At 46.6% G+C, this 11,945-nt stretch overlaps 1 protein-coding gene across 1 annotated transcript; it reads left to right on the forward strand.

The window, feature by feature from the left end:
• The first annotated feature begins 1,700 nt into the window (after positions 1-1,700).
• On the forward strand, positions 1,701-11,696 carry LOC309382363 (dynein axonemal heavy chain 3-like). Its single transcript, XM_081971873.1, has 8 exons — positions 1,701-1,978; positions 2,905-3,021; positions 4,415-4,572; positions 5,391-5,558; positions 7,185-7,327; positions 8,069-8,273; positions 9,510-9,647; positions 10,947-11,696. Exons 1-8 carry the CDS (start codon positions 1,798-1,800, stop codon positions 11,298-11,300), a joined length of 1,464 nt encoding a protein of 487 aa, XP_081827999.1. The 5' UTR covers positions 1,701-1,797; the 3' UTR covers positions 11,301-11,696.
• The last annotated feature ends 249 nt before the right edge of the window (positions 11,697-11,945 follow it).

Genomic DNA, 11,945 nt, shown 5'->3' on the forward strand with positions numbered 1-11,945 from the left:
AGATAGGGTGGGCTGGAAAAGTCAGCACCCTCCTAACCATAACAATGTTCTCCGAATCCATTGGCGATGTCCATTTTGCTCCCCAAATTCATGGGGAGCTAACCCTAACCCTAAGTGGGTTTTCCCCCCAGTGAGATTTTCCCATGTATTTTGTCAGGGAAGGTAGATAGGGCGGGCTGGAAAAGTCAGCACCCTCCTAACCATAACAATGTTCTCCGAATCCATTGGCGATGTCCATTTTGCCCCCCAAATTCATGGGGAGCTAACCCTAACCCTAACTGGGTTTTCCCCCCAGTGAGATTTTCCCATGTATTTTGTCAGGGAAGGTAGATAGGGTGGGCTGGAAAAGTCAGCACCCTCCTAACCATAACAATGTGCTTTGAATCCATGGGCGATGTCCATGGCCAATGGTAGAAGAGGACACTGGGTCATCAACCTTTGGAAGTTCACACATTCTTACTTATGGGGATGGCATGCACACTTCTTTTGGAAAAAAAAGACCTTTATGGAATAGAATAGAATAATAAGAGTTGGACCTTGTAGGTCATTGATTCTAGCCCAACCCGTTGCTTAAACAGGAGCCCCTACACCATTTCTGACAGATGGTTGTCCAGTCTCTTCTTGAAAGCTTCCAGAAGTGAAGCTCCCAGAACTTCTAAAGTCAAGTCATTCCACTGTTAGGAAATTTCTCCTTACTTCTAGGTGGCTTCCCTCCTTGGTTAGTTTCCATCCATGGTTTCTTGTCTTGCCTTCTGATGTTTTGGAAAATAGGTTGACCCAGAACAATAGAATAACATATTAATAAACTTCAAAGGGATCTTGGAGTTCTTCTAGTCCAACTGCCCTGCTCGAGCAAGAGACCCTACACCATTCCTGACAGGTGGGAGTCCAGTCTCATCTTGAAAGCTTCCAATGATGAAGCTCCCACGACTCCCAAAGGCAACTTCTGTTTCATTGGTTGATTGTTCTCACTGTCAGAAAATTTCTCCTTATTTCTAGGTTGAACCTCTCCTTGTTCAGTTTCCATCTGTTGTTTCTTGCCTGGCCTTCAGGTGCTTTGGGAAAAAAATATTGAAAACAGTTGTGTGTCTTGACTAGGTTTGCTGAAGTTCGCCGATGATCTTGGAATGGAGAACATCCAGACCATTTCTTTGGGACAAGGACAAGGCCCCATCGCAGCCAAGATGATCAACCGGGCGATCAACGATGGAACTTGGGTTGTGTTGCAGAACTGTCATCTGGCCACCAGCTGGATGCCTGCTTTGGAAAAAATCTGCGAGGAAGTCATCGTGCCTGAGAATACCCATGCCAAATTCAGGCAAGGATTTAATTTAGTCTCTTCTTAAAGGCAGTAGAAGGGACGTGGTGTGCTCAGGGGCTAAGACGCCGAGGTTGTCGATCGAAAAGTCGGCAGTTTGAATCCCTAGCACTGCATAACGGAATGAGCTCCCGTTACTTGTCCCAGCTTCTGCCAACCTAGCAGTTCGAAAGCTTGTAAAAAAGCAAGTAGAAAAATAGGGACCACCTTTGGTGGGAAGGGAGCTTTTGGGACTTTTGGATTTCAACTCCCAGAATTCATGCTGGCGGGGGAATTCTCGGAGTTAAAGTCCACAAAGTTGCCAAGGTTAGATGCTCCTGCCCTCTTCTGGACAAATGACCATCCAATCTCTTCTTTAAAACCTCCAGTGACGGAGCGCCCATCTCTTCTGAACTTTTCTCTTCTGGCTTCTCAGGTTGTGGCTGACCAGTTACCCATCGGAAAAATTTCCCGTCAGCATCCTCCAAAACGGGATCAAGATGACCAACGAGCCGCCCAAAGGTGTCCGCGCGAATCTGCTCCGCTCCTACCTCAATGACCCGATTTCCGATCCCGCCTTCTTTGGCAGCTGTGAAAAAAAGGAAATTTGGCACAAGATGCTGTTTGGGCTCTGCTTCTTCCATGCCCTGGTGCAAGAACGGAGAAACTTTGGCCCGCTGGGTGAGACAGGAGCCCCCAGTTTGCTCTTCCCAGTTGCATTGGGATTGTCCCGCTTGAATAGCCTGAAGGTTCTTCAGATTTCTGTTGAGGCTGTTCTTTGTAGACTTGTAGTCCTCAACTTACAATTGGTTACAGTCACCGTTCAGAGTTATCGTGGACCTATGATTTCGTTTCATTTTTTAAATGAAGGAATCGAGGTTTTGTTGAGGTCAAGACGGTTACTAGAACCGTGGTGGCGCAGTGGTTAGAATGCAGTATTGCAGGCTAACTCTGCCGACTGCCAGCAGTTCGATCCTGACCAACTCAGCCTTCCATCCTTCCTTGGTTGGTCAAATGAGGACCCAGATTGTTGGGGGTAATAGGCTGACTCTGTAAACTGCTTAGAGAGGGCTGTAAAAGCACTGTGAAGCAATGTATAAGTGCTGTTGCCCTTCCTTCCTTCCCATTTCCTTCCTTCCTCTCTCCCTCTTTCCCTCCCAGTGGTTAGAATACAATATTGTAGGCTAACTCTGTCCATATACCAGGAATTGGATTCAGAATGGCTCAAGGTGGACTCAGCCTTCCAGCCTTCTGAGGCTGGTCAAATGGGGACCCAGATTGTTGGGGGCAACAGGCTGACTCTGTAAACCACTTAGAGAGGGCTGTAAAGCATTGTGAAGTGATATATAAGTTTAAGTGCTATTGCTGTTGCTACTTCCTGCCCAGGCCCTTTTGCCTAATGAGAGTTTCTCCCGCACGAGAGAGCCGTGTCGTACAAATTACAACTAGCAGAATAATAGAGCAATAAAGGCTATTGTGGTAACTCGAGGACCAATTCATTGATTATAGCATAATTTCAGGATTGCATTTCATCTCATTCATGTGTCAGAATAAACATCTTCCTGTGCTTTTCCTTCTCCCGCCCCCCGTCCTCCCGAATTGAACAGGTTGGAATATTCCCTATGAATTCAACGAATCTGATCTTAGAATCAGCTTGAGGCAAATCCAGATGTTTCTGAACGAATACGAAGAAACCCCATTCGAAGCTCTAACTTACCTTACAGGTACAGGACACCTTCTGGCTTGGTTTGCATACGACGGTTAAGACCCGATCTGTTGTACTACCCATGGTTTATTGAACGAGCTACAGTGGCTGCATTTGCACTAACGTTAAGCTATGGGAAAGGGTTGATTACAAACCATGACAGGCACTTGCTACTGTGCGATTGAATTGAATTTGATCAAAATCAAATTAATTCCCATTTACATTGAACACAGCCCTGTCCGAACCAGCAGGATGCTCGCATAATGCAAAACCATACTTTAATGAGAATAGATTTCCCTCTCCCAATTTCAGCGGTGAAAAATAGAACAGGAATTCCCTATCATTTTAGTCTCTTGTCCAGATCTGCTTGCGGTAGATTCTTACTCAGGTTAATAAAAAAGAGTGCATAATTTAGTGTTATTAAATACCAGGCCACTAAAGTTTGTTTAACCCAGGGGTCAGCAACCTGCAGCTCTGGAGCCGCATGTGGCTCTTTCACCCCTCTGCTGCGGCTCCCTGTCACCGGTCAGCGCCACAATTGATAGGGATTTCGGTTAGGACAGGTAGAGGAAAAAGGATGCCGTGCTAGGAGGAGACTCTGCGGTGGGGGAACTGGACTTCTGGTCAGCAGAGGAAAAAGGACGCCGTGCTAGGAGGAGACTCTATGATGGGGGAACTGGACTTCCGATCGGCTCCAGAATTGAACGGGGTGCTTCCGTTTAGGACCTTTGTGGCTTTTTGAGTGTTTAAGATTGCTGACCCCTGGTTTAACCCATGAGAAAAAAGTGACATGATCAGTCTTTGCACTTACAACTGCTGCAAACATCCCCAGGGTTGTGTGATCAAAATTTGGGTTCTCGACAACTGGCATATATTCAGCTGCATCCTCCCGGGATCACCTGATTGCCATCTGAGCCTCTCCCAGCCGGCTTCTGACAAGCAAAGTCAATGGGGGAAGCTGGCTTCGCTTAAGGACCACATGATTCACTTAACAAACTACCTTGCTTACCAGTGGAAATTCTGGCGCCAATTATGGTGGCATGACACCAGCTGTGGAAATGCATGTCCACCAAGAGTAATCTGCCATCTATTTTGTATTCTTCCTCAACCTCATATCTTCCAAGTCAGGGGTCTCCAACCTTGGCAACTTGAAGACTTGTGGACTTCAATTTCCAGAATTCCTCAGTCAGCAAAAGCTGGCTGAGGAATTCTGGGAGTTGAAGTCCACAAGCTGGCTGAGGAATTCTGGGAGTCGAAGTCCACAAGCTGGCTGAGGAATTCTGGGAGTTGAAGTCCACAAGTCTTCAAGTTGCTAAGGTTGGAGACCCCTGTTCCAGATGACAACCCGCATGTGTCCCTTAGGTGTAAATCTTCTCACCTTCGCTCTCCCGATGCAACTCTTCTGTTTCCAGGGGAATGCAATTATGGTGGAAGAGTGACAGATGATAAGGATCGACGTCTCCTCCTTTCGCTTCTCTCCCTAGTCTACTGCAAAGAGATTGAAACTGAGGAATGCTATAAACTTTCTCCAGGGGGTGAATATTATATACCTCCCTTTGGGACTTACCAGGTGAGAAAACATGAGGTTGAATGATACTGGGATCGTAACCTACATCAATTAGGCACCATGATTTTTAAAAAGTACTGTGTCAACTCACAAAGCATCCCCAGCCTGCCCTATAGTTGCCATAGAAAAGGGGGGAAACCGAGGAAATAGCACAGCAGCCACACACAGCAGCACCTTCCACGCATATCTTTCTCAAGGCTGTCTCCCAGGTTACCCACAGTAGCTGAAGGGGCCTGATCTCTATAGCCCGCAAAAGTGCTCTGTTGGAGAATGTGATTTATGACACACCCTGGAGGGAGGGGGGGAAAACAGGGTCATAATTGGGCCGTAAATTACATGGGGTCAGAGTTGGCTTGCTATCGGGTTTCTGATGGATGCCTCGAGCCAAGCTTCAAAAGAAATCCAGTTATTTATTAGGAGCAACATGTCGGCACATACCCAAAGGAAGCCAACTCTGACCCTGTCACTGCGTTAATTGGTTTGTCAACTTGTGCTTATATTCTGAGTTATACAGTAGAATGGATTGTTTCTTATCTGACAATGATTAATGCGCATGCCTTCTGATCTTCCGTTCGCCTGCTGAAGGAGGTGGGCAACATAGCTCTTGCCAAAATGTAAGATTTAGATAGTAAGATTTGTACTTTATTTTATCTTATCTTAAAGTTATATTAATGTAATTTTCAATTTTCAATTATGGTGTATATCATATCATATATATAAAAGTACCTTCTGACAATCTACCGAACCTGCTCCTCGTGTCCTTGATAAAATGTACAGTTGTCTGAATTCTTTAGCTTTGGCTCTGCCTTGTTTTGTCCTAGTCTTACATAGATTATTTGAGAACACTGCCAATTTCAACCCATCCTGAAATATTCGGCCTTCACGAGAACGCCGACATTACGAAGGATAACCAAGAGACCAACCTGCTTTTCAACGGGGTCTTGTTGACGCTGCCAAGAGAGGCTGGAGGAGGAGGGAAATCTCCACAGGTACAAATATTGCAAAACAAACGCATAGATACATGAGCTCTGGCCTTACCTTTTGAGGGCAGGCAATGCTCAACTTACAACCATTATTTTAGTGACTGTTCAAAGTTACAGCAGCATTAAACACAGTGCCTTAGGACTGGTGTTCACACTTACGACTGTGGAAGCATCCCAATGGTCATGTCGGGTGTTTGGCAACTGGCATGTATTTATCATGTGTCCTGTGGTCGTGGGATCACCATGTGTAACCTTCGGAGTCCGGTTCCAACAAGCAAAGTCAGTGGGGAAGCCAGATTTGCTTAACGACCGGATGATTCGCTTAACAATTCTGGCAAAAAGGACATAAAATCAGGCAAATCTCACTTAACAACTATCTTGCTTAGCAACAGAAATTTTGGGGGGTAAGTGGAGGACTACCTGTATAGAAGTTGTGGTCGCATCGGATGTTGGGGGTATTGGCTACTCCCGTGATGGCGAACCTATGGCATGCATGCCAGAATTGGCGCACAAAGCCCTCTCCGTGGGCATGTGCGCAGTCGCCAGCTGGTCTTTGAAAATGGCCCCCCAAAAGTGGCTGTTTTTGGGCTGTTTTCAGACCATTTTCCAGGGCGTTTTTGGCCCAAAAAACCAACCCAAAATTGCTGGGGAAAATGCCTGAAAATGCCCCCAAAATAGCCTAAAATGGCCAAAAACCAGACACGCGCACCAGCCAGCTGGGTTTCTGGTGCTCCGGCATGCACGGATGTTCTTATTTGGGCATTTGATGCCAAAAAGGTTCCCCGTCACTGGGCTACCCTGTTCCCCAAAGCCTGCAGCCTCTATAAGTCCAAGTCAGCCTGTAGAGCAAACAACAACAACCCATTACTCGATCTTTAGACCAAATAGTTTGTGCTTTGATTGTGATGGAATAGAAATAGAATAGAAATGGAATGGAATGGATGGATGGATGAATATGCTGTTGTTGAAAAAAATAAAGGCTTCCCATCCAGAGGTCTCCAAAGAAAAGCAATCAAGAGCAGGGGTCTCCAACCCCTGGCCCATTGACCAGCACCGGCGCATGCCAGCAATGAGGCCACGCAAACAAGTGAAGCCCCCTCCGTGGAATGCAGGCACTACACAAAACCACGCCCCATCTGGTTCATGGAAAACCTCTCTCCACGGAACCGGTCCCTGAAATGAGCTGCCCTCGGAGCTTTGCATCATCCCTGACCTCCGGTCCTTCCGACACGCCCTAAAAAGTTGGCTTTTCCAGCAAGCCGGCCTGGCCTGTTAATTTTAACTCATTTTTAAATGTATTGTTCTATAAATTCGATTTGTTTCTTTGGATATATATTTAATTTCTTCTTAACTTTTGGGATGTGTGTTTTTTAATGTTGTACGCCGCCCTGAGTCCTTTGGGAGAAGGGCGGCATATAAATCCAATAAAAACAAACAAAACAAACAAACAGATGCCCAAAAGGCTGATATCTAGATGGTTAATTAAAACTCCGAACAGAGACATCAACTTTTGCCACAAAACACTGAAAAAACAATGCATGTGAAAATACGTAAAATAAAACAAACACTAACAAAGCATTCGCCATTTCCCAGTTGATTTCGCCTCTCGGTGATCCCATCTCCTAATTTCAGGAAACGGTTGAAGAATTGGCTCAGGATATCCTTTCCAAGCTACCTGATGATTTTGACCTCGAACACGTGATGAAATTGTACCCGGTGCTGTATGAGGAATCCATGAACACGGTACTCAGGCAGGAGCTGATCAGGTTTAACAGGTAAAACTCTGCATGACATGCATACATAAACGGGAGGGAGTCAGGACGTAGTCTTAAAACATTTCAGACAACCAGCACATGTGTGTGTAATTGTGGCATTTGGGTACCTAAAGTGGTACTTCCCCATCCACAGATAAAACTGGTACAGAGTTATCTCAAAGTTGCCTGTGATTTAGTAGCTGCTAATCAACTGTCTCAAGAGATCAACAAGGCTGCTGCTCATGTCACCTTATAACTTTTGACTGTGCTTTTACCTGGGAGACTTCAGAGGTTTATATTATTAGCAGAATGCAATTATTTCTCAGCTTGCTTTTCTTTAGAAATGATGGCTTTAGTGCAGTGGTTCTCAATTTTGGCAACCTGAAGACGTGTGGATTTCAAACACTGGCTGGGGAATTCTCGTCCATGTTCAACAAACTTAATAAATAAATAAATTCTGGGAATTGAAGTCCACACATCATCAAGCTGCCAAGGTTGAGAAGCATTGGATTATGGAGCAGTCCACAAAATTGGAACCTTGGCAGTTTGGGGGAAAGGAGCAACTATCCAAAGCAACAATTAATTCTTGAAGACTTGGGTTCCTTTCCTTTCTCTGCCTTTTCATTCCAACTTATTTGTCTTTCTGGGAGAGCGAGCAGGCAAAATAACAAGAACTGCAACCACTTCCAGCTTCCTCCTCTTCCTCTTCCCAACCTAGCTTGAAAGAGAGTACTCACTTTGGGGGTATTTTGTTTCCATTAGGCTTACGGAGGTCGTCCGGAGCAGTTTGATCAGCCTGGGCAAAGCCATCAAAGGCCTGGTGTTGATGTCTTCGGAATTGGAGGAAGTTTTCAACAGCATGATCGTGGGCAAAGTGCCAGCTATGTGGGCGGCCAAATCCTACCCATCCCTCAAACCCCTGGGGAGTTACGTGACCGACTTAGTGACACGGTTGGTCTTTTTTCAGGTAAGCTTAAAAGTCTCAAGTTGGTTAATTTGGCACCCTTGTCAAAAGCATCATCGCATTCTTGGGAGATACAGGCAGTTCTCGACTTATAGTGGTTCAAAGTGAGAACGGCGCCGAAAAAAAGGGACTTACGACCGTTTTTCACACTTACAACTGTTGTGGCATCCCCATGGTCACACGATGAAACCTCAGTATTTGTGAGGGTTCAGGGATCACGTGACCCCCTTTTGCAACCTCCTGACAAGCAAAGTCAATGGGGGAGCCAGATTCCCTTGGCAACCATGGGATTCACTTGGCAATTATGGCCAAAAAAAAGGTCCTAAAACGAGACAAATTTCACTTAATAACTGTTTCGTTTGGCAACGTAAATTTTGGGCAGGTTGTAACTCAAGAACTTTGGGAGAAGGGCGGCATATAAATCCAATAAAAACAAACAAACAAACAAACAAACCAAGAACTATCTGTAGTCTAGACAAGAGGCGCAAATTATGAGTGCTAACACAACTTTTATTGAACTACCTTTGGTGGGAAGGTAACAGTGTTCTGTGCGCTTTTGGCGTTGAGTCCTGCCGGCCACATGACCGCGGAGACATCTCTGGACAGCGCTGCCTCTTCCGCTTTGAAACGGAGATGAGCCCCCTAGAGTTGGGAATGACTAGCACATATGTGCGAGAGGAACCTATAGCTTTACCTTTCATTAAATGATGAAATGTCCCAGTGGGGTCTTCAAAGATTGCATTCCTTGCTAGAGTGATTATGGCACTTGATGTGTTCAGTTCGTTGAGAAAACTGATCCTAATTGATTGATTTAGCTGCTTTGTTATTTTGGGAGAGCCAGAACAAGCAAATGTCACCCACAATTAATTAACCATAAGCATATTGAATTTATCCTGGCTAATGGGTTTTCGGTCTGTTGGGTTCTTTTCATCTACCAAACTCCATTCTCTGGCAGCTGTAATATCACTTAAATATCATTAAATGTTTTGAAAAAAATATGTGACAATTCAATTCCTGGTGTTTTTATCCCCTTGGCTTTTTTTTTTTTACATGTTACAATTTGGAAAACGCAGCAAAATTTTCTGCCAAGCTAGTCACGGCTCACTGATGTTATTCTTAATCCTTTGAACACAGCACTTCAGACAAAGGATTAGAAATTGAGTCATCCTAGGATACTTGGCGGCTGGTGTTTTGATGCTCCATTTCATCAAAATATTTGTTCATTCCCTTTCATCTCAGGAATGGATCAAACACGGACCCCCGAATGTATTTTGGATCTCTGGTTTCTATTTCACTCAGTCTTTCCTGACGGGAGTCTCTCAGAATTACGCCAGAAAGTATACTATCCCAATCGATCATATTGGATTTGAATTTGAGGTAAAGTGTGTGTGTGTGTGTGTGTGTGTGTGTGTGTGTGTGTGTGTGTGTGTAGGTATGCTGGTTTTGTTGTATTCGGGTCTTTTCCCGTGTAGGATTGAGATTGTCTTGGCAACGTTTCGGCAAGATCTCACTTGCCATCTTCAGGCTTGGGCTTAAATATATATATATACAGCTCATTTTAATTGTGCTTATAATGTGCTTCCTAGCACTGATGTTGTTACCTAGTTGGGTGACAAAATGTCTGCAAGAAACAACCAAGCTCAGAGAGGACCAAGGACTTCCTGGTCCTCCTCCTCCTCCTCTGAAAACCCTACCCTCTTCTAGCACTGATGATGTTATCTAGTTGAGTAATAAAATATCTATAAGGAAACAACCAAGCTCAGAGACCACCAAGGACCCCACAGTTCATCCGTGAACTACAAATATTCTCCTCCATCAAGAACTTTTTCTGACACAGTTCCTGCCCTCTGGAACACGATGCCCTCCTCCCCTCCCCGTGGCGAGATCCACACCCACTCTCTTGGCCCTCTGTGTTCTGACCTAAGCTTCCCAAGATAATGAAGAATACTCCTCGTCCTGATAAAAAAAAACCTTTTATTTAGGTTAAAGGGAATTCCTCTCCGGCCAGCAGTCTTTCATGAAGTTTCACAACTACAGATCTTTATCAGGCTTGGAGAGCTGCCAGGCCGATATCCACCAAATGCCATGCTGTAGCAGCAATTACTTGGCAAGAAGTCAGGAACTGATCTTCGCCCTAATGAATTGAACTAATTGTCTCCTGCAAACTTTCGCTCTTTCTTTATTCCCTATGGGAGAGGCCATTCACCATCCACCTGTGGCCTTACTCCCAAGTCGACCCCTGTTCTTTAGCTGTTCTCTTCATTTGGCAACTCTGCACATGTGCACACTAGGAACAGGCTCCAGCTGTTCTTCTGCCTCACTGATGTCTGACTCCGAAGGCAGCCGATAACTGGCATACGGCTCTGGCCCCCTCTCTGCCTCCGACACAGAGCCCTCATCAGAGCCTTCCCCAGACTCCAGGCCTGGCCCAGGTTCCTCCCCAACCTCCTCGCTGTCCGAATCTCCTGCCAGCTGTGCTGGCGCGCCACAACACTCTGAAAGCTGATGCCCAGCGCTGTAACCCTCGTTTACCAATCCCAGGGACGGCCTTTAACACAGGCAGCAAGCCAACACTTAGTGCAGCCTCTGAACCCCCATCGCCCACTTCCTTCGAAACCAGGAACGTCGGCTGACCCGTTATTTCTTCCTTCTCGTCCCGTCTGCTCCTCCTTGCAGGTGATGAGGCAGGAGCACACCATGAAGCAGCTGCCCGAAGACGGCGCCTACGTCAAGGGCCTCTTTCTGGAAGGAGCCCGGTGGGACAGGGAGACCATGCAGATCGGCGACTCCTTCCCCAAAATCCTTTACGACACCTTGCCCATCATTTGGCTGAAACCCGGAGAGAGCGCCAAGTTTTTGCACGAGCGGATCTACTTGTGCCCCGTCTACAAAACCAGCGCCCGGAGAGGCACCTTGTCCACCACGGGACACTCCACCAACTACGTCCTCTCCATCGAAATCCCTTCCGACCTTCCCCAGAAGCACTGGATCAACCGGGGCGTGGCAGCCCTTTGCCAGTTAGACGACTGAACTGTACGCACAAAAACGAATGTATGTATTCCCGCAGCTTCCCATTAAAAGATGCAAGTTTTGACCTTGGCCCTCGCTGGCAGTCTTAAAAGACCTCTTTATCTTTCTGAGTTTGCCCTCCGGCTGCAAGAACTGCAGAGTTGGGGAACGGAGAAGTCAAGCGTAGTTCTGGGTCGAGATGCAGATTTGAAGAGTGAAAGTTGGGTCTGATGCAGGGGGTGGGACTCACCCGGTTCGGATTGGTTTGGGCGAACCGATAGTTCCGGTGATCAGTTGGTCCCGCCCAGTGGTGGGTTGGAGACAGTATGTCCCGGTACGGGCGTACCGTGCCTGCGGGGAGCACCGGGTACCGTTCCGGTATGGTGCTCCGGAGGTCCCACTTGCCCACCCATCCTCCTTACTTGTATTTGAGCTCTTCGGGGTTTCCGTGCACAGCTCGTATGGCGCCTGTCTGACACTCCGCCAAGCAGCTGGAGCGTCACGGAGGCTTGCGGAAGCATCGCAAGAAGTAAGGACGCATGCGTGCACTGCGTAGGTGCTGAGCGCATGCAGGTGGGAGACACCGGGGCCCATTGCACCGTACCAGTTGCAATGGGATCCGGAACCCACCACTGGTCCCGCCCACCCGCCCCTATTCTATTCCGT

This window comes from Natrix helvetica, assembly GCF_964273705.1.
Source record: "Natrix helvetica genome assembly, contig: HAP1_SCAFFOLD_271, whole genome shotgun sequence".
NCBI lineage: Eukaryota > Metazoa > Chordata > Lepidosauria > Squamata > Natricidae > Natrix > Natrix helvetica.